At 34.7% G+C, this 22,239-nt stretch overlaps 3 protein-coding genes across 7 annotated transcripts; 1 reads left to right on the top strand and 2 right to left on the bottom strand.

The window, feature by feature from the left end:
* Nucleotides 1-994: 994 nt before the first annotated feature.
* LOC112280221 (small ribosomal subunit protein uS4z) lies at nucleotides 995-2,489 on the bottom strand. Its single transcript, XM_024515452.3, has 3 exons — nucleotides 2,417-2,489; nucleotides 1,726-2,107; nucleotides 995-1,463 (listed from the first exon to the last, which is right to left on the bottom strand). Exons 1-3 carry the CDS (start codon nucleotides 2,442-2,444, stop codon nucleotides 1,277-1,279), a joined length of 597 nt encoding a protein of 198 aa, XP_024371220.1. The 5' UTR covers nucleotides 2,445-2,489; the 3' UTR covers nucleotides 995-1,276.
* A 1,474-nt stretch (nucleotides 2,490-3,963) lies between these two features.
* Nucleotides 3,964-5,600, bottom strand: LOC112280222 (small ribosomal subunit protein uS19). 2 transcript variants are annotated; one of them, XM_024515453.3, is made up of 5 exons: nucleotides 5,523-5,600; nucleotides 5,230-5,372; nucleotides 4,598-4,655; nucleotides 4,319-4,453; nucleotides 3,964-4,150 (listed from the first exon to the last, which is right to left on the bottom strand). In XM_024515453.3, exons 1-5 carry the CDS (start codon nucleotides 5,523-5,525, stop codon nucleotides 4,037-4,039), a joined length of 453 nt encoding a protein of 150 aa, XP_024371221.1. In that variant the 5' UTR covers nucleotides 5,526-5,600; the 3' UTR covers nucleotides 3,964-4,036. The 2 variants fall into 2 exon arrangements, with proteins under 2 accessions (XP_024371221.1, XP_073388901.1); XM_073532800.1 differs by lacking the exon at nucleotides 5,523-5,600 and having other exon boundaries at nucleotides 5,230-5,378.
* Nucleotides 5,601-7,784: 2,184 nt separating this feature from the next.
* LOC112280362 (uncharacterized) lies at nucleotides 7,785-17,067 on the top strand. 4 transcript variants are annotated; one of them, XR_002969288.3, is made up of 21 exons: nucleotides 7,785-8,100; nucleotides 8,467-8,753; nucleotides 9,088-9,208; nucleotides 9,372-9,454; nucleotides 9,737-9,951; nucleotides 10,220-10,325; nucleotides 10,481-10,563; nucleotides 10,842-11,090; nucleotides 11,445-11,813; nucleotides 11,993-12,170; nucleotides 12,411-12,614; nucleotides 12,748-12,978; nucleotides 13,160-13,252; nucleotides 13,340-13,599; nucleotides 13,801-14,355; nucleotides 14,559-14,639; nucleotides 14,730-15,466; nucleotides 15,609-15,698; nucleotides 15,956-16,184; nucleotides 16,357-16,540; nucleotides 16,706-17,067. XR_002969288.3 is itself a non-coding variant. In XM_090249005.1 (20 exons), exons 1-20 carry the CDS (start codon nucleotides 7,896-7,898, stop codon nucleotides 16,421-16,423), a joined length of 4,443 nt encoding a protein of 1,480 aa, XP_090105131.1. In that variant the 5' UTR covers nucleotides 7,785-7,895; the 3' UTR covers nucleotides 16,424-17,067. The 4 variants fall into 4 exon arrangements, 2 of the variants coding, with proteins under 2 accessions (XP_090105131.1, XP_024371540.1); XR_002969287.3 differs by having other exon boundaries at nucleotides 11,439-11,813; XM_090249005.1 differs by having other exon boundaries at nucleotides 16,357-17,067.
* Nucleotides 17,068-22,239: the final 5,172 nt, after the last annotated feature.

Genomic DNA, 22,239 nt, shown 5'->3' with positions numbered 1-22,239 from the left:
AATGATTTTAACTTTATATAATTTTATTACTGATGTGGGTATATATATATAGATATATAACTGAAAAAAACATCATACTTACGATATATGGTATTATCATTTTCGTTTTGTGTATATTTTTTATTTACTATATAATAACATTACATTTAAATACATTTCAATCATTTATGGTGTAAACTTTATTTTAAATATATTTGAAATATATAAAAATAAATAAATCAAATATTTATTTCTTAAATTATATATATTTATATAGACAAATGTACCCAGCTTGATTTATCCTCATCAACTAATATTCCTCATTCACCTATTAATATTTGTGAGAACACAGGGTTTTTCTAGGTCAAAAACTTATAATCCTTAACTAATATTCCTTACATAATTTACTAAATTTCCTTCCACCAAGATTTTAAGTTAAACAAGATACATCTGTATATATACTTGTGCATGTACACACACCCACAAACATATATTTATAAAGATCATTGAGCAATACTAAGATTACTGTTAAATGAAAGAACTGTAATGTAATGAGGTAAAATTAGAATGAAGCATAATCTATTCGAGTGATTCATGGAATATCGCTTTTTCTCGGCTTTCTAAATCCATGTATCGGCAATTTTCTTTTACGCTTGCTGGATTCTGCAACAAGTTCCAAATGTGCCAAGCATTATGTCAAAGTTTGCAGGTAGCCAACATTGACAGTTTGTCTTCGACAATGGACAAGACTTAGCATGTGGAAAAAACTGCACACTGTTCATTTCGATGATCTCTTAAGCTGTGCATCACACGGGAAGTTTGGTAAGGGAAATGTTTTCGGATCCATTAACTTCGCAAAATATATTCATATTCTATCTTGGAGAAGACTACACCTTATATATTCTACAATCCTTTTCTGAAGGACTAAATAATAAGGAGAATTCAATCCTGCTTGCATGGGAAGAAAACCACGTGTGTGACAAGAATACATAAGGTACCACCAGACACCAAAAGCTTTGGGTAGTTGCTCACTATTAAAGAAACATCGAAACACTTCGTTGTCTTCGGTACAATCAACATCACCTGCTCAAAATCAGCAGACGAAAAAAGCAAGCTACTGAATTGGCGAAAAAATGTGATCACGACACTGTTTACTTTCGAAATCCGAAGTTCAAAAGATCGATGATTGATGCATTAGTCCCATGGTATAATGCATCGTGCGGCAACGATTTCTTTAATGTCTATAAGAAGCAAAAGATTTCACTGAACCCTCTGCTAGGAATGAACAGCAATCGATCTACTCATCATCCTCCTCCTCATCGTCATCTCCGCCGGAGGCCTTCTTGGACGCAGCCTTCATGTTTTTGCGCTTCACTCTACCAGGTCTTCCACCACCAAGTGGACTGGATAGGGCGAAATCAACATGCTTTTGGCTGTCAACGCGGACCATGAATGACGGCACATCAACAATCTGCTTTCCGACCCTGCAAATTGCACACGAAAGATGATTAACACACAACAAAATGAATATATCAGCGCATTTCACTCTGCTATGACACGATACGTACAGATCCGTAATTACATTATAAAGAATCCGGATAGTAAATATTCGAGCCAGGGCTGGTTCGATAGAGGAGAATCATCGCAGCAGAAATTCAGCAAAATTAACTGCAAAATATTCGTAACCATAGGAATCGATTGATAGAAATCCCACCCAATGATACATCTCCAGATCATAGAACACACCTGATGTGACGCTGCTTGATCAAAACTCGGGCATGATGGATGGACTTGGCCATCCCAGATTTGAACACGAGAGTCTGAAGCCGGCGCTCCAAAAAGTTCTCCACGGTCAGAGCCAGCACGTAATCAAGCTTGCTCTGATTCTCATCGAGAAGACCGTACCTGTTCATACGTCGAAGAAGTGCCTCTCCCTCGAAGATCCGACGGGTGTTCTTCTCGTCCAGGGTAAGCAACATACGCGCATTGTTTCGGATACGGCTCAGAGCGTACTGTACTCTCCAGAGCTCACGCTTGTTGCGGAGACCATACTCTCCGACCAACTTCAGCTCAGCATCAAGGCGCTCCTTCTCGAAGGGCCTGCGGGGCTTCTTAAAAGTCTTGCCATCTACACGAAGGACGTGCCAAGGAAACGATCACTATCGCCAGAACTAATACTAGTATCAACACCCTAAACACCAGTATGTAAAACCGGAAACCCTAATTAATGAAAAATTAGTCGAGATCGGGGGTCGACAACGATGCTACAAGCGAATTCACACGGACTGCATAATTCGGGACTGAACCGCAAACTAAACCCATGAATACCCTATCCTGGATGAAACTACTCTTATCATGAAAAGCACAGGCACACAGTCGGTATCAGTGAGTTAGTATGCAACAAATACGTAAAGTCTGAGTAAATAAGATGACTTACAATTGCGGAACGAAGCGACGTGCACCATTTTTGCGTTGAAGCCAACAGAGCTTCCAACCAACTACAATCGCAAGCGTGGAAAGAGAAGGAAAACAGAGGCTCCCGTGAGGCCTTCAACCCCCGAGAGCACGACCACCTCGAAACCCTAAATTCCGGTGCCCCGATCGAGACGATCACACACCATCCGATCTTGGGAGTGGAATCTATGGTCCTCAATGAACCTAGTATTTAGTGTGGGTTTTATTGTCAACAGAATTGCGTGCCATTACGTGGAGTATTTTGATCGTCAGCAAAATGAGGTCCAGGAAAAGCTAAAATCGTAAGTTTGATTTATTATTATAATTATTTATTATAAGGATGATTTAAATAGCGTAGGAACTCAATGGTATCTTTCTGTAATGTAAGTGTTACTACACTTGTAAATTAACAAAATAGCCTCCATTCAAAAAGCACTGTTCAACCCAAAATGTTATTTAAAATATGTGGGTATTTTTGAGTTGGGTGATGTATTCGTGTGTTTACAAGTGCATACAAACAAGCAATTTCAGCATTGTCTAATTATTTCTTGCAAGCTCACAAACCATTTGTTTCAAAAGTATGTATGTTTTTTGAATGTGTTCAAGGCAATTGAATATGTTCGAAGCAATATGTTAGTTTTTGTTGATGATGGATAGTGTTCCTACACAACAAGTTCCTCCTATTGTTTTCAGATCAACCTTTACAAATAAACCAAGGCAATATTGACGAGGGTAAATATCAAAATATGTTTAAAAATACAAAACCAAGGAAAAGGTTGTTTGTTTTTTTTAAGAGCAGTTATCTAAATATCAAAAGCTTGTTTTTATTTCGATCTTGCAAAGCCTAAGTGTCATTAGGTTAAATCCGTCCTTATGTATACATTAGTGTGATGGGTACTTTTGAAGGTTCATAATTCCGGAAAATGTACCTGAACGGAAACATACTTCTAAGTAAATATGATACTAATGGTTTCTGTATTGAAGAAAATTTATGGAGTATCTCATTTACATTTGAATTAGTCACGACATCATAAGATTGTAAAAATATTAATGTGATTCATTGAAAATTTTACTACAACAAGAGTTGAATTCATTCACATCATGAGGTTTACATTTTAAGAGTATAAATTTATTTAGCACCGAAATATGATTTTAAATTAAAGAAAATTTGTACTCAACTTCACTAATTTCAAATATAGTATGCAATAAAGTGATTTCAACATTATAAGCCAAACGCAGAATATAAAGCAATTGTTAAAACCAATACAATTCGAGTAGTGTCTATCTTCCACCTAAATAACATTGATTTAAACCAATTGTTTAGTTTTAAGTATCTTCGGTTTTATTCTTGTACATAGTATTAGCAAGAAATATTAAGATAAATGGAATTCCATAATAAGGGTGATAAATTGATTGCAGCAAAACTTGCGATGATTCTGTATAGTCATTCTGTGTGTAAGACTTATTTTTTTATCTTGAATCAAATCTCGAAGGTTGCGATCCAGGAATTCATACATGAGGAAACATCTGTGCATTAAAAGTAAGATGCTCTTGAATTATAGAAATCGCACATCAGTAATCTGCCGCTCGAAGTACCGATTGTCTATTTGAGTGGGATAAATCGCGAAGAGTGGGTAGCTCCAATACCGGGCCTACCGTGCTTTACGGGCTTGTACGAGATGGAGAACTCAGCCAAATAGTGTCCAATCATCTCGGGCTGCAAAGAAACACCATGATTAATACTCTTGAATAAAAGATTTAAAAATGAAAAAAGGGAAAACACCTTCGAGACCAAAACCAAAATTAACAATCCTGATCACATCACCATGAAAGAATCTAATTGAACCGGGTTTAGACTTCCGAAAGAGTGGAAAATTCTTATTACCTTGATCTCGACCTGGTTAAAGGTCTTGCCGTTATACACACCAATGACGCTACCGATCATCTCTGGAACAATGATCATGTTGCGGAGGTGTGTCCTCACAGGCTCAGGCTTCTCACCAGCAGGTGCCTCACGTTTCTGCAATTATACAGAGAGGGTATCAAGATACTGTATGTCCATGAGACTCACAAGTGTTATACCGCATGACTTTCAATACTCCATGGCTCATGGCAAAAGGAGTTTATAAAACAACCAGGATCAGAGTGGAAGTATTTAACGTACTGCTTTGCGCAGCTTCTTGATAAGAGCCATCGGCTTGCGCTTCAACCCACGCTGAAACCTGCAAATACGCACAAAAGATTTGGAAGCATTCCAGTAGTGTTACTATCTGGTTAACAAGTACTGACAATTGCAGTGAATTGAGCCAAGTTATACAAAACACAACTTCATAGCAGGTTAAATCTTTTACTAGGTATTTGTACCACTGCTAATAACTAATTGTTGTCGAACAAATTTACAAGGTTGAATCATACTTCGAATCATACAATGATGTCACATGTACTGAAGCACTGTACGAAATGCGGCTTTGTTAAGCTATAACAACTATTTAGAAAGGAATACAATACAAGAGAAGCTAGACCATTTCCACAACCAAAGGGGTTTTCAAGGGGAATGAGGCATGGTGATTCGGGGAATTCCATCAAACGAGACAACCAAGGAATTCGCAGCGTGAGCTCCACCAAAAGGAATGAGGATTCGTAGCTTCAAACTGGTTCGCTCGTTAACAATACCAATAAATCCAACTTTCAACCTCATGTCGAAAAGGACCAATAAACAATCACGACATGAGTTTCTGGGCACAAATCGCACTGTTTCAAATTCCATGCAGCGGTAAGAGATCGAACAGCACGAACCTGCGGCGTGCACGGGCGTGAAACAGCTCAACGAGCTCATCCATGCTCATGTCGAGGAGAGCATCGAGATCGACGCCGCGGAAAGTAAACTTCTTAAAGGTTCTTTTCTTGGGTTGAGCAATCTCAACTTCTGCAGCGTCCGCCTGCATACGCAAACAAATTGTCTCATTTCCTCAATCCAAATGTGGCCGGAATTAGGTTTCAGTCCTGGTTCAAACCAGCACCACAACGCAGCGCACATATTCAATAACAAAGCATAATTTTGGGACAGGAAAGGAGAAAGTGAGTAGTACCATGGTGAAGAATGCAGTGAAACAAGTGCGAGTTCGACGCAGCGGCTGGTGTTAGCGGAACACTGATTGCCCAGCTCGAGGGCGAAAAGGAGCTATCCTAACCCTGAAAAAAAGCTTTACCCCTCTGGAGAGACGAGCTACTATTAGGGTTTTGTCAAAGAACGAATGTTTTGTACTAAGTTCATCCTTTAGATGATAAATGTGTAGATGCCTCATCCTTTGACCATGAACGGTGGCGATCGTTTCAGGTCCCCCTTTAGCAAGTCTTTCTAATATAGAGCGTGGCCTTAACACTTTCGATTAACAAGTAAATGTAAATTACTGAAATTTTCACTGTGGTCCCACTTGGGTTCTGCTGGAATTAAATTTCCATTTTTTTACTTGAGAAGCGATGGAAACATGCTTTTGAATTAACGTTTTTGATACAATAATATTATAACAAGAATTAGAAAATCGTTGAGTTACTTTGTACACCAATTTGGTGCCATTGATCTCATTGTTGGAATTTCTTGAAAATTGAATAGTTCATATTTTCCAAAATTATTATGTGCATGTGACAAAAAGTTACAGCAATTGTTATTATAAAAAAAATGTATGTTAATATTTGAAGGAACACATTGTTTTTATGTGACACAGCTGATATAGAGTATATTGTGTGTATGTATCTATACAGATATCATCTTACCAATGTATGTAAGAAAATGATATAAATAAATAAATAAATAAAATTAGCATTTTTCTTTGAAATGATTACAATCTAACCAAGGAAGTGTTTTTTTTTTTATAGGATTGTAATTTGAAACAACATCATATTCATTCATCCACTATTCATAATTCAATCACCTACAAACAAATAAGGCCAAATTAAGTTATAAGAAAGTAAATTCTAACTTGTACTATATTCAAAAATAATCATAACTGATTTTATTTACATAATTTCAAAAAGATCATTTCACAGAAATCCTGGTCTGATATACAACAAAAGTAAAACTTGTCTATTAAAGTTGAAACTTGTATCTTGTTAATAAACAATAAATAATGTGAAATACCATTTATATACATGTAATACTCTGTCCAGTTAATCAATATATTAGTTAATATAATCTTTCATTCTTGAAATGTATAGTTATACAATTGGATTTCCAAATTTAAAACAACAACACCAAAAGAATATTGTACTTAGTTGCAAGCATGTCAACCAATTATACTAAAAAAATAATAATAAATGTGCTTTTTGTCACATAACTCCAAAATATCATATTTGAAGATCTCATCATTCATTCATACACACGGTTTGCCCAGTAGTTTATCCTCCATAAATGAAAAAAAAAACTCCCAATAATGAATCGAAATCGAAATTTTGAGAACTCACTTCACTATATGGTACATAATTAATAACTTATAATTTTAAAAAGGTAATTGATTTTCATGGACTTTTATTAACTAGCAAAGCCACTTGGTTAGCAATGCCACATGGTTGCTAAGATGGAAACAAGGAGTCTAGATAGTAGGGTTTTGGTAAGGATGATTTCCATGTTGCCTTTGTTGATGTGCCACCTTTGATGATCAATAATTTTTGATAATTAATATTTTTTTTTGCAACAAATGGTATCAATTGATAAGGGGAACATTATGCGTGCATGCATGTATGTATGAGTACATATATACATAATTTAAATTTCTATATCAAAAGTCAAAATTATTCACATGTTAAATACTAAATGCTCTTTAACAAAAATCAGTCAAACAAATCTAATAATGTTATTTTGCTTACTTCTTGAAATAATCTTTTTAAATGTGTATTTTTGATTGAATATATAACGTGAATCAACTTCCAAATAGTTTAAAGTTTTGCTGTTGATGAAAATGATTGACAGTGATTGCCAAATTGGAAAAAATTAAAAAAAATCAAATTGAAATGTCTGCATTCTCAAGCACAAAAACAATTGTTTATTATTGTTATTATTGTTTTTTTATGAAGATTAAATATCAAGAACATGGACAGGTACATACTTATATAGATTTATTATTTATAAAATATTTAATTATAATGTATATTTTCTATAATTGGTTTAAAATCAACTAAATTCTGCAATTATGTCCTCATTTTGGATTCCAAGCCCTAATTCTGACCTGGGTTCAGAAGACCGAATTAAATGGATGAAAAATACCGAACGAGATCCTTCAGTTGCCGACATGGATGAACAAAGTCATTCGATTTGCTGTAGAGCTTGGACACTGGACTTCGGCTTGAGCGGCGAACTAGTGTATTTCGGTGCCGTGCACGCAGGCTTGTTTTGTGGATTTGCAGGGAGGAGATTCCAATTATGTAGAAAAGTATTGGTTCACACTGTGTGAGTAGAGCTTGTAGCCATGGGCATGGAGTCAGTGGGAGGCATTGTCATTGAGGTAGAGAAACGTGATTCTGGCTGGCGCGCTGAAGTTGTTGCGATGCAGAGCGAAGAAGAAGACGAAGAAGCAAGTCTCGGGGATTGTGGAGTGTTTAAGGGACCATACTTGGGCGATGTATCAGCACTTTGCTTTCTCTCCACTCCTTCATTGCCATATCTTGTTGCAGGTTTTTGTTTCGTCCCGTTTTCTTCCTCCTCACACGAGTTTTTTGTTTGTTTGTTTGTTTGTTTTTTTTTGTTTGTTTTGTTTTGTTTTGTTTTGTTTTTTTGTTTTTTTATTTGTTTTTATAAATTTGGGCGAAGAGTTTTCTCCTGCTTCCATCGACTTGCATAGCTTTCCTTGGGACCGGATCAGGTTATTGCAGACCAGAGAGTGCATTGTAGTGGATGCATCGTAGATGCTGCAGTGAACCTAATGATTGTTTTGTTGTTTGTGTTCTAAGGTAATTCGTTTTCCTTATGAAATTTGCCTCTTTCATTCCAAACCCGTTACGAATTTTACAATGCTTATGGTTGTTGAGAATCCATTGCAGGTACTGGCCCGCAGATACTTTTATATGACTTGGCGACAGGGTATCTTCTCCTTTCTCAACATGTTTTTGATGGTGTCCGAGTGCACGGAATTCATGTTCGTCGTGATCATCCTGCTGACCACCCTGAATCAAACAATCTAGCAACCATAGCTGTACACGGTGAAGGTAGAGTGAAGATTTTGAAGCTTCAGGGCGGTTATAAAAAAAAAGCAGCAGACTTCAGTCTTTGCATCGAGCAGTCGTTACCTCGTTTCTTTCAGTGGGTCCTTGACGTCAAATTTTTGCAGGTGGAATAGTCTGGTCCAGTGAATTTTGTTTGTTTATGTCGAAATCTTAAACCCTTCATGGCTTTCTTATGCTTGTGCATTAATATTTAAGGGGTGTCCCTCCACAATTGGCAATCTATATTTGGCTGAAACTCCACATCATATTGTGACATGAAAGGCAATCATTTTGAGGTTCAGGAGTCAGTGCTTGAGCTGATATACTACGTGAAGCATTGTTTGATCATTCAGTTTATTACAGTACGTTCTTGAAAACGATTTGTTAAGTGGGTTGACAATATCTACAGTGAAGATTGTGTATATTTGATGGCAAGTGTGTGTCTTCAACTTGAAATAGGAGGAGTCATCCTTGACGGGAGGGGAAAGACAGGACCTAGTTGCAGTTGGTTTGAGTGACAATTCCGTCTCGATTTGGAACTTACAAAAATGTTCTGTAGTTCTACGCGTCGAATGCTCCGGTGAGTATGTTAACTTCTGATCAACCAAGGCAGACATTTACAGTGACTTGTAAATTCAGAAGGTTGCTACTGTAGTGAGACTTGGTTTCTATTCCTTAATAATGCGTTCATTTAACCGTCATTACATCATGCCTCTCAACTATAATTTGTGGTTCTATTACAGAAAGGTGCTTATTGTATTCACTTAGGCTTTGGGGCTCCTCCATTGAATCACTCTGTGTAGCTGCTGGCACTATTTTCAACAAGGTCAGTATGAATTCCGCATAGATACTAGGTCCGGTTTGTAACATCCTTTTTTAGAACCTAGCTTTTTATTTATTCTTATCGACTATTGCTTTTGCCACATTTACGTTGTCAAATGAATCAGCAACTCGTCTCAAATTTTTTGTAAAGTTCTTATAATGGATTATCTTTTAACTTATTTTTCCGGCCCTCTTTGATTTAATTTAATTTCCCTATTCTGAGAGCCCTCGATTTTGTTGCTCAATTTTTTCTGTTCTGTGCGTTGAATCAAAATTTTCTTTACAGGTACTTATTTGGGATGCGAAATGTTGGAACAAGGAAGATAAGCAACAGAAGTGTCTTGATTTGTTTCGGAATATTAACAATGCAGGGAACAACACAGTTCCACTTGCATGGACTGCTGAACCTTTACAAGAGCTTTTGGGGCATGAAGGATCCATCCATCGAATATCTTGGTCTGAAGATGGGCTTTGTTTTGCTTCAGCTTCTGATGATCGCAGGTCTGTAGTGTTTCATAGAGCCCAGTTCATTGTGGGCAGCTTATTTCGTCCTTGAATCTTTGTGTTTTTGATTTTGAAATTTTGATTTTGTGTGTGATATGCATGTCTTTCATGTTCCTCTTATTTCTCGATTCATGAGAAACTAAGTACATTTAACTTGTTTCTTGTCAAGATCTGTAAGCACCTTCGAATGAGGGGTGTCATTCTTAGCAGGCAGGTGAATTTCCATACTAACAGATTCGACTCTTCATCTCTTTAATTGTGCCAGTGCGCGGATATGGTCAAGACCAGCTACAGACACATTATTGTTCACATCTGGTCCAGTGCTGTATGGGCATGGAGCGCGATTATGGGACTGCCAGATTGCAGATAATGTGCGTGTTATGTTTGAGCACATGGATGTCTCAGTTTGATCAATTTATGTTTATGCGTTTGCTTCAAGTCTTAGTTATAGAGGACACTCATGTATCTTCATTCGCTTGGAATTCAACTGACGATAAGCTTTGATGTACTGTAATGTGGATATTAGCTGCTGATAACAGCCAGTGAAGATTGTACTAGTCGTATCTGGACTCGGCAAGGTCATCATTTAGCCACATTGACTGGTCACACGTGAGTGAGCCTCTCCTACTAGTCGACTTGCTCTTGTACTCTTCTCTAAATTCTGTACCATAGGCTGTAAGTCATTCAGTCTCAAGGAATTCGATTCTTATACAAATGTCTTTTAGTTACTGATCTTTGAATCTGATGTTTTTCGAGTGCTTGTGAACGTGTGTGGAGTAATGAAAGGCAGGCCGAATCCTTCTGCATGTCGGTTTGCTTGTTTCCACCTAAATGTGATCATATGTTTGCTGCATTTTGTTTTCAAAGAAGTGTTTGGTTGCGTACAGAGGTCGAGGAATATGGCGCTGCGAGTACAATCACGAGTCAGAAATACTTGTGACAGCAGGAGCAGATTCTGCGATCAAAGTCCAGTCACTTGCCAAGTGGAACCATGAGGCTCTGGTTTACGTACGAGGAGGAGCCCCTAACAATCTGCGGTCTCTACCACAGGCCTCAGTATCAAAGCTTGAAATATTCCGTATCTCCCTGATTGGGCCTAACGTTCTCGGTGAAGGCTCCTCTACTTCTATGGACAGGTGCCAATCTAAAATTCCCATTGAGCTGTGAATGACATCGGATTATTAGTTTGTGTTTGTGGATTTGCGAATGGGATTTTTAATGTCAAGTTAAGAATTTGTTGAAGGTGACTTTCGTAATTCAGCCGATGAAATTGTACATGGACCTGTATGCTCTTAACCCTCAGTTCTTCTGAATAGCAGTGCCAACATCATTTCTATACGTGAATGGATGTATTATGGCATTTATTGCTCATCAGAAGCGGCTTAACTTATTGGTTCAAGATTTTATCAAAACCTGATCTGAGCAATTGTGAAATATATTGTCATTCTGATCATTGGGGAGGTATGTTTCATCTGGGTCGTTAGCAACAGTGAATATGTGCGATGCTTGCATCTTGCTGGTCCTGCAACACTCTACATTGCGACAAATCAAGGCCATGCATACCATGTAGCCTTATTGGATAGCGCCAAACAAGATTGGACAGAGATTACACATGGGGAAATCTCGGGTCCAATTGTGTGCATGGATCTTTTAGTTGATGGGGCTGCTGTTGTCGGACGTGCTCCCAATGAAGATAAGAAGGATGCGATGGTGGCATTCGGTAATGGTTCAGGCATTGCCACTGCTATAGGAGTTCGAATTCTTGGAAATAAGCCAACTGTGATTTGGCAATGCAAATGGTTGGCAGATCGAGAGAGACAGCTTCTTGGAGTATTTTGGTGCAAATCATTAGGAAGAAGGTGATTTTACAAAATGATCATTCTTTACTTTTTGCATGGACCCTCTTGCTGTTAGTGCGTAGGATAACTACACAAATTTGTTTTATCTTAGAGCGTGGTAGGTTCTTTTAAGAGAATGCAGTCTATGTCATTACTGTTCTATGACTGTATTTGTCTGAGTTGTATTCTCTGTTTGACAGGTTTGCATTTACCACTGATCCAAGGGGACTTGTACGAGTGTGGCTTTTGGAGCGATGTTTAGAGGTTCAGGCTTCAGCTGAAGGGCAGGATTCTCAGATTCAAGCTCTGCTAATTGCAAACTATCAATCATCTTTGCAAGCTCGAATCGTCTGCTTAGATGTTTGCCCCTTAGCTGAGGTAATTTGATGTATAAATTAGTGTTGCGCATCCAATCCATGACATTGTTGTTTGTTTTAGATTTCTCAAACACTTGAATCTGTTGATATCTTGTGTTTGGTCTATAGGCTTAAAGGATAATTTGGGCCACGTGAAGTTCAATGGATTAAGTTCGGAGTTGCCTTGTAAAGTTGTTCCAATATTCTTTCCGACATGTTATTAAATCATGTTTTTATTTTTTATTTTTTTATTGCCACTTAGTTACTCGTATGTGGGGATCAACGAGGAAACTTAGTATTATTCAATTTTCCCAAAACTTTTCTTCAAAGCCATACTCGAGAGGGCTTGGGAGCACCATTGCAGCTTCAGAGTGTTGGCGTTTTCAAGGGAGCTCATGGAATATCTCCAGTGGCTAGTGTTTATGTGGCATCATCAATCAACAGCAAGGACGCAGTAATAACCTCAGTACGTATTTCAGGAAATCTCGTGGCTGATATTTTCATTTATAACCTACATGAGAACTTTTTAGTATTCAGAGACTGCCTTTTCTCGATGGTTACTAATGAATCAAGGGACTGATTTATGTGACGGGGTGCAGACAGGGAGGGATGGCTGTATATGCAAGTTTCTCGTTGATACTGTTACCATCAAAGACAATGGAGAATCAACTAGCCAAAGTTTTGCATGCACTGGGGTAGAAGATGTTTCTGCTATCACAGTAGTGGAGTCTGTGGAACGTCGTCAAGATCAGAGGAAGTGCAATCGGCGCTTGGCAGCTGGCTTTATTGCTAGTAATTTTATTTTGTGGGATCTGACTCAACAATCGGAGGTAACGTTACACTTCTTCAATGCATAGTAGTGAAGTAATTCTGGTAAATTGAAAGTGTCACCAGTGAGAATAACAAAAGTGAGCCCGATAAGGTCATAACATGCGTGCCCTGCTTTTTTTTTGACACCATCCTTATCTTCTGACGTCGTACCTAAAGCTGGAAGACACTTCGATTGTGCAGCTTATGCGAGTGGCTTGTGGAGGTTGGCGACGGCCGCATTCATATGTGGTGGGGGATATCCCTGAGCATCAGTGTTGTTTCGCATTTTTGAAGGTCAGTTCTTAAATCATCATGAGGAGCTCAGTTCGGACACCTGTTTTCTATCATGTGCATTTATTGACTACTGACAAGTTTTTGCAGGATCACATCATACATGTGCATAGAAATTGGGCTAATGTGCCACTGCTCCCTGATTCCATGGATATCACAAAGGACGACAATCCCAACTCAATTCAAAAGCTAATAAGTCAGTTGCCTCAATCTTTGCATGGACAATTTCATGGCAGAGAGATACATTCGGTCCAATTTGTACCAGCTGGAAATACTTCAATGTCCAGTGACCAGCATCTTCGGAAGTGGATAGCTACGGGTTCAGAGGATGGTGCTGTCCGAATCTCAAGGTCAGAGTCACATCAGGAATAGCTCATGCTATTATTTGCAATTGGTGTGGTCATGTTGAATTTGATGAAGAATACTAGAGATGGTTAAAGTATTCTTTCTTCTTTCTTTAAAAGTAATCTCTTTCTATCACAAGATTTTAGTGGTGCGTACGTTTAGAATTATCTTCAAAATATTTACCTCTTAATGTTATGTTAAGCCAGATATGATGCAGGGATGGTAACGAATCTTGAGTCTTTTCTAATGCTCGGTGAACATACTGGAGGCTCAGCTGTGAGAGCCCTTACGCTGGTGCAAGGAGCTCAAACTTACGTGCATTATGAACCTCCATCCATTCGTAATCTTGACGTTAGTATGAAAGATCCAATATTGCTTTTATCTGTCGGTGCCAAGGAGGTGCTTACTTGCTGGCTTTTGGAGTGGAAACAAGAACCCAACTCTGGGAGTGCTTCTGTTGACGAAGTAGAAATGATTGGTACAGTTTCTGAAGACGATGTGCAACAAAATTTAGTAACTGAGGTTCTTTCCTCAAGGTGGCTATGCTCTTATTCCCCTCCTCGTACTTTCAAACTGCGAAGAAAGGAGAAAACTGCTTCAAAAGTCTATGACAAGCAGCATGTGGACGCATCAGCTGAAGTAGAGGATACACAAAAGAAACTGAAGCAGCTTACTGGAGGGTCAACGGTGGGGGCCAACGATGTCGATGATCTGCGATTTCTGGCAGTGACTGCATTATCAGTTTACTCTTTAGACATCGGGTGATGTCTCTTTCCTCAAATTTGTTGGTCACCAGATGTTTCAAGGATCTGGCACTTATTATTTTCCATCTTGCATTTTTACTGGAGTTAATTATCCTTTGATTTAGACAAGCTCCTTTTTCTTGACTACTAAGCTAGTTATTATTTTCTTGGTAGTATTTTCATGAAGCTTACAAAGACAATTTTACACGTTGAACATGCAGATCTGTTTTTTGCTTTGTGGTTACTGCAAGCTCCAACGCAATACTGAAGCTCCTTGGAATGAATCTCACAACGAGGACTTGGTAAGTTTTTGAATTATTGAACTACACAGAAAGTGTTTTCTTTTGTGAAGATTTGGAGGATGACACTGAAGCATATATGCTGGTATGCAGGGTGGAAGTAGCTGTCTTGGAGCACCACACAGTACCTGTATTAGCATTACAACATCTAGTTGTTCCAATGGAAGGTGGTCGCCAGAATATGTATCTCATTATCAGTGGTGCCACTGATGGTTCAATCGCCGTTTGGGACATAACAAATTTAGTTGTTACGTTCACACGACAAATGGTGTCAGGAATGCAGAGTCTGACGTCTAGCACAGGAATTCAGTTGCGTCCACGCACTGGGCGAGGCAGTCAGGGTGGCAGACGCTCCCGATCGAAAAAGCAACGGCAAGCGGGGCTATCTCGAGATAAAAAGAATTTAGAAGCTAGTAAAAATGTTGTGGAAAGAGAATTTGATGTTGTCAGTCCGAATAATGATGTTGCTAAGGAGAAACTAAACACCACTGAAGGTGCAGTAGCTGACTCCAAGGCAGATATTGGAGCTGCAGTTCCAGTGGAAGATCTGTCGAAGGCAACTGAAAGCTTCACTTATCAATCTTCCGTACTTTACCCTCTTTGCACCTTTACTGAAGCACATCAATCTGGAGTAAATTGCTTAAGCGCAGCAACAGTAATAGGGAAAAGAGATTCTGAGGTTGTCGTGGTTAGCGGTGGAGACGATCAAAGCCTACACGTGCTGAGGTTTGAATTAATTGAAGAGAAGCTTCATGAATGTGCCCCAACCAAAGGATCTTCTGGAGATGACGTGAATGTTTCGGCGACATCTAGTGCAGAGAGTTTACTAGGTTTGTTTTCCCGCTACATTAGTATATTTCTTACTAATCTGCCGTTGATACGCTTTATTGAAGAGATTTTCCTTGCTTTCGAATACATTGAATTCTGATAGCCTGTCTGTCAAGAGGTTTAACCATGTTGGATCTGCTGCAGCTCGAGGAGACTCGGCACCAAAGGTGCAGTTGGCTATCAATTCCACATATCGGGTTTCTGTGCATGGAGCCCATAGTTCAGCTGTGAAAGGTGCGCACCAAGTTCCATGAATTTTTCAATGGATCCACGTAGAATGAAGAAAATTTTGTGTTGAAGTTTGAAGTACTCCAATATCACATGACTTATGGTCTACTACCCCTCAATACTCGAGAGCCGGAAGTAAATTGATGAAACAATTCTTCTGAACTCGGGAGGGCAGCATAAAGGGTGGTATGATGGGGAAATGAGGTTACTAAGCTCTTCAACTTTGGTGATGAATTGTCCTCTAATGGCTTGTCTGTTAATAGGTATATGGACGGATGGTGCTTGGGTATTTAGCACAGGCCTGGATCAACGGCTACGATGTTGGCGTCTCAGTGATATTGCAACTTACTGCGAGTCTTCTACAGCATTTAGGGATACGGAGGATTCTATTGATAAGAGCTTATCATCGTCCCCATCATTATTGGAATGCTATCTTTGTGTTATTGACGTACCTGAAGCGGAGAGTTTGCATGTAGAATCAGTTCCAATCAGGTAATGTCTTGGCCAACACCCATCGCATCACCTGCTCCATGTCGTCGCTGTTTACTAAACCTCAATGTATGAACGTTGCTCCTTCTGGCTATAGCATTTTTCACCAGTGTGCTCATAATTATCGTATTCTGTAGCCACGTGTGACTCAAATAGTGAAACCTTTGTGAAACAGGGGGCAATATTGCATATCAGTCGTTGGGAGAGGCTTACAAGTATTTACTTTTGCAACAAAAACGTAATCAAATGTCCACTCATTTGCGACAGTTCAACCATTTGTGGGACACATGGCGAATGTGGAGTAACCCTGATATTTTATATGAAATGCGACTTTTGCACAAGTCATCACAATTCCACCTGTGAGTTCCACGCCTTGTCAAAATTTAGGAGAAATACTATACACTTATGCGGCATTTCTCTGGGTTTGTGTAACTTAGTTGATGCTAGTAGTCAACTTCTAAACCTGCACCTAGAGTAGTGTTGAGCTTTTAGCAATGTGTCTCATCTTTAAATTGGTCACGCAGGTTTGGAAATTCGATGATGAATTCTTTGTAGCTCTTGCTTACCGACCTGTATACAATGTACGCAATTCAAAATTCTCTCTGCAAAATAGACAGAACTATGCGAGGCCAGTAAATGACAACTGCATTGATTTGATGCACTACCATGCTATGTATCAGTTGTCAAACATCACATTACTCGATCTCACCAACATTCGTGGGAAGTAGAGTAAGAGAATTTCTTTTGAGAAAATTCATGAGGTATAATGTTACATGCATTGATTTGATTCACTATTTAACAATGCTGATGCATTGTTTTGACTCTCTATCAATTGTGAAATCAATAGTAATTTAAAGAGGTGTTGATGCGTGTGTTAATTCTTTAATTGAAGTGAAGATAGATTCTTTCAATGTTAAATTATATTTGCTTTCATCACTTTCCATTTTGTTTACAAGTGGTTTTTTTCATAGACAACAAAGGATAATTTCAGATAAAGTTTACAACTTTTAGATTCACACTTTGTATTTCCAATTCTTGTAGGTAGATGAATTTTATTGGTAAATTTTACATTGGTGCTACATCATGGATTTTTCTATTTTTTAAGCATTTTGTTGGAGCTATCTTTAGATTTTGACTACTACTAATGATTCATGTAGCACATTATTGATAAACATGCATAATTGGTTGACTTTATAAAATAAATATTAGTTTTTTTATAATTAATAGTATTTTATAATTATCTTGTGTATATATATATATATATATGATTAAAATGTTAATTATTAGAATTTATATTTTAAATTTATAAGTCATTGATATATTAATTGGGAATAACTTAGCTCTAACCTACAATTAGTATAATAATGTTTTGAGTTTTGGATATGGTAGCAAAACATCATTCTTATATTAATGGGACATCATCTTCCAATATTAAGAGTCTTTAAATAAAAGTGTATAAAGAATATCTTTTCTTATCAAATACAAAACTTATTTGCATAATTTGCCACCTTTTAGTCTTAATCTTCATTACCAATATCATTTGCTGATTACAACCTCCACATTTTTTTTGCTTTGTATTAGATCTTTGTCTATTAATTAAAGACTAATTAATTGAATTCAAAAGCAAAAATTGAAGTCAAAAACTCTTGCAAATAGGTGACTAATTGAGGCTCTATTAGTCATCATTATTGAGAAAGAGATAAATCATGGTATCAAAATCAATAAAAATAGCAAGCATGCACTACTATTTTTTTAATACCAAAATTATTTTGGAAATTGCTAAAGAATGCCAAAGGTTACCAAACTTTGTCAATCTTTATAATTGCACTTACAAGACAAATAAATAATCTTTTTAATTCCAAAAGATAGTGATGTCCTACTTGTATCTAATACTTTGTTACTTACTTTTGATTATTGTTGCTTTGGGCACGTTCTAAATGATATTGCAACATAGAATAGATTTTTCTTCTACCAATTGATTATTTTCATTTTTTTATTGCTTTATAAGTAATAATAAAGAATCACATTATGGATGACCTTCAAGAAAGTGAAGAAATATTTTAGAATCTATCTTCATCTAGACTTCTTGATTTTTTTTTGTAAATTAAAAACTATCCTTAACAATTACTATTCCAAGCATGTTTCCAAATGCCAAAGAATTACTTTGTAGATAGCATATGCCAAAGAATTTTCTTGCAAATATAAAACTTATTATCATAGCTAATGATTGATTTGATGAATTCATGAAGATGTGGCTCATACTATGCTACAATAAGACAAATAAAAAAAATAAAGCTATTTGAGCTGATATTAAAATATCAATGGTACTAATTGTATGGAAATTGTGAAGGACAAGAACTCAAAGAATATAAATAAATTCAGATACTAAGAAACTAGAGATTCTTAAAATTAGACTAGAAGCAATAAAAGAATTGACAAGAGAAAGGACTTTTGTACTCTTGAATCTATATATACTATCTAACTATGAGCTACATGGTGGCATTCTATAGGACCTCCAATACATGTCCAATTTACAAGCCACATGTCTAACTTGCAAGACAAGTTTCTTATATGAGTGCCACATGTTCAATTTGTTAGCCAAGTTTTTAATCTATCAATCACCTATAGATATGCATAAAGGCAAAGCCACATCTATATAGCTTTTAAGAAGCTTCTCTGTAAGATTTTATTAAATTTATTTACTTTTACTTATTTCTAATAATTCATATTATTTAAGTAATTATTTGATTAAATTTGAATGTCTATAATAGGAATTTTTGAAAAATTTGTGACTTAATGACAAGGATAAATTTATAAATTCTTTAATAAAAAATATTTTTCATTTGAGCCACATGAATATTTTGTGTTGAGATAGAGCATGTAATAGGTAAAGTACGGATGGTCTTGAAATTGTATCTTTTTGCCATGTATAGAAATGTTAAAACTTCCAAATCCTAAATAAAAAAATTCTATTATCCAAGAAGTTTTAAGATTTATGCATTTCTAATTAAATTGTAAAATTTTAATCACCATATTGTTTTAATAAGTATCCAAGAAATACTAAAAAAAATCTTCATCTCTTGATGATATGGATTGGTGCACAAATGTATTGTTCAAATTGCTTAGCAAACCTTGCATGCATGCTTATTAGCAAATTAGTAGAGAAAAATGGAAGCTTCAAGTGACAAAGTTTTACATAAATTTGTAGCTATATATATATATATATATATATATATATATTTTATTTAATAAAACAACAAAAAATTACAAACATGAATTTATAAATATTTTTAGTAAAATTTTAGAAAGACAAAAGAACTTATTCCTTTATCAATAAGTTAATTTGAAGTAAGCAATTATTGCTTTGAATTTTGATGTTGTGGACAAAATCTTTGATCCAATACAAATCTTTACTTATAGATAATCCTCTAGAAGTTCATTGTATAAAGTACTTTTTAAAATTAAATTTTTAGATAAGAATAATAATACAAAGCACAAAAAGAGAGGAGGCTGTAACTATATTGCTACTTACAATATTTGCAGGTTCCTCATTTGTAGAACTTTTTTAGCAAGTGTGCAAAATCCAATAATTGATCTTGGTGTGTAAAATCTAGCGCCAAGGAATGATACTAGCTTTGTAGATTGAAATTCAAAGAGGTTTAGATAAGAGTAACGGATTTCATTTAGCAGATGAAATTTGTATTTCACAAGAAAATAAATTCTTTATGTACTTTTATATATAAAGGCTATCAATATTAAAAGATGATGTCTTACAACCATGTCCTTTAAGTATTTGTGATGTAAAGCCTCATTTAGCTTGCTCTAAGATTTTTTTTTTTTTTTTTTTTTTTTTTTTTTCCTTTTATTTAAGATTCTACAATGTTATTACTTTATTGAAATTTTATTGATTTTAATATTATTATTATTTTTATCTTATATAATATAATATAATAAGAATATAAAATTTTTTCTCAAGATTAATAAATTTTTATTCTACACTTTAAAATTATGGATTAGATTATATAAGATTCTTTTCAATTATTTCTAAACAACTTTACAAACTTCTTTAAAATAATTTAGGATATACTTTGGATGTTAGTTTTTGATTATTCAATAGAATATTTTAATATTCTATCTCATTTTCTTTACAATTTATAAGTTATTTTTTTCAATGAATTTAAATTTTATCTAAGAAAAAATATTTTATTTATATTCTTGATATTATTAATCTTTGTGATAAAACAACTTTATAGTTTATAGACAATCTAAGATTTTCAACATAGTTTGATTTATTACATGGATAAATGAATAAAAATACTATTTTTTATATTTTTATATTTTATAATATTATAATATTTTAAAATGTACAACATAAAAAATATTATATTTATCATGTAATATTAATATTAATTTAAATATATTTTAATTGTATCTATAAGTATTTATTATTTTTAAAAATAGAAAAATTTCTTATTTGATTGGTTAAATAATTTAAGAATATATCATGCTCTTATAAGAATCTAAGACTTTTGATGATTTTAATTTAAGTCCTATCACAAATGTAATATTACATAGTTTTAATTTTTTAATTTTTTAATTTTAATTTTAATTTTTTTTATTAAAAGAAATTCAACTTTTAAAATTAAAAATACTATCTTGTATTTATTATCATTAAATTTTTGTAAGATTTAAAAATTATTTTAAAATCTCTATTTATTGGTTAACTTAATAACATTTCTTAAAACATGGTTAAGTGATTCAAAATTCTATTAGATAGAGTAAATGACTTTGTTATATTCAAGTTTTTAGTATCTCTATGAATTATTTTTTAAAATGACTACATCTAAAATAACATATTATTATATTTTTTTTAGATATATCTTATATATTTGAGTTTTTTTTATTATGATTTTTAAAGGTATTTGAATAGAATTTAAAATTTGAGCATTTAGTACTAATTTAAATTAATTATTCTAAGACTCTTTGAAAATTATGTTGCATCTCTCTTTTAAAAAATATTTTAATTTTAAGAGAACAAAGAACATTATTTTAACATATTCACCAAGTAAATTTTTGGTATTAATAAATAAAAGATTTTATGGTTTTTTTAGTTATATAAAATAAAAAAGAAGTATAAATAATAGCTTAGATTTTGTATGTAGTATAGTTATTTAAAATAACAATTTTTAATATATCTCAATTATTTAAAAGAAAGTAAGTCTTTTAAAGGTTCTTGAAATAGAAAAAAAATAAAAATTTAATCAATATGAGTGTAATATATAGAGGGCCATAAATTTTTGATGTGTCTTAATGAAATTTATAATAAAAATAGGAACTTGTTAAAGCTACACTCTCCTTCTCACTAAATGATTCAAATTATACTAGTCCCATGTCCCCAATCCCATTCTTATCCTATGTCCTTCATTTCCCATTTCCATACTCCATTCTCAACCACTATCTTCCTCCCAACCCTTCTCCCATCTCTACTAAAATGTAAGGTTTGCTTGATTCAAGGTCTTGATACTAATTACATTCCTCCTATAAAAGAAGATGGTAGTTTTGCAAAAAAAATGAGTACAAATATTATTATTTTTTGCATATTTTGATTTTATATATATAAAAAAATCATTATTTTTTAAAGATATTTGATACTAATATATAAATATTAATTATATTTATATGTATATATATAAATATTAATTATATTTATATATATATATATATAAATATAAATATATTTTCTAAAGCTATCGATTTATTATTTTTTTAAAAATACATCTTTTATTTATTATTTATAACATTCCATACAGATCTATATTGTCTAAGTAGGTAGAATTAGATGAAAATAGATGAGATAAATGTGACATATTTATTTATTTATTTATAATATTTTAATTTATTATTTATTTCTTGAATTTATGTCTTTTTAATTTAAGCACAGTAGGATTTATATTAAATTTAAAATACTAATTACAATTACTAATTAAAATCAAAAAATAAAATCGTAGATAAAAGATTATGCTAATTAAATGATGATAAGTTGTTTTATATAATATTC

Source organism: Physcomitrium patens, chromosome 3 (assembly GCF_059467195.1).
Source record: "Physcomitrium patens ecotype Gransden chromosome 3, ASM5946719v1, whole genome shotgun sequence".
Taxonomy (NCBI): Eukaryota; Viridiplantae; Streptophyta; class Bryopsida; order Funariales; family Funariaceae; genus Physcomitrium; species Physcomitrium patens.
This window is presented reverse-complemented; position numbering and strand designations above follow the sequence as displayed.

Coding starts and splice junctions, on each gene's coding strand:
- LOC112280221 (XM_024515452.3), bottom strand. CDS start 2,444: ATGGTGCACGTCGCTTCGTTCCGCAATT. Junction 2,108..2,416: donor CGTCGCTTCGTTCCGCAATT/GTAAGTCATCTT, acceptor TCCTTCGTGTAG/ATGGCAAGACTTTTAAGAAG. Junction 1,464..1,725: donor ATCAAGCAGCGTCACATCAG/GTGTGTTCTATG, acceptor TGCAATTTGCAG/GGTCGGAAAGCAGATTGTTG.
- LOC112280222 (XM_073532800.1), bottom strand. CDS start 5,378: ATGCAGGCGGACGCTGCAGAAGTTGAGATTGCTCAACCCAAGAAAAGA. Junction 4,454..4,597: donor TCAAGAAGCTGCGCAAAGCA/GTACGTTAAATA, acceptor GTATAATTGCAG/AAACGTGAGGCACCTGCTGG. Junction 4,151..4,318: donor TTAACCAGGTCGAGATCAAG/GTAATAAGAATT, acceptor GTTTCTTTGCAG/CCCGAGATGATTGGACACTA.
- LOC112280362 (XM_024515772.3), top strand. CDS start 7,896: ATGGGCATGGAGTCAGTGGGAGGCATTGTCATTGAGGTAGAGAAACGT. Junction 8,754..9,087: donor TTGACGTCAAATTTTTGCAG/GTGGAATAGTCT, acceptor AACTTGAAATAG/GAGGAGTCATCCTTGACGGG. Junction 15,467..15,608: donor TAGTGCAGAGAGTTTACTAG/GTTTGTTTTCCC, acceptor GATCTGCTGCAG/CTCGAGGAGACTCGGCACCA.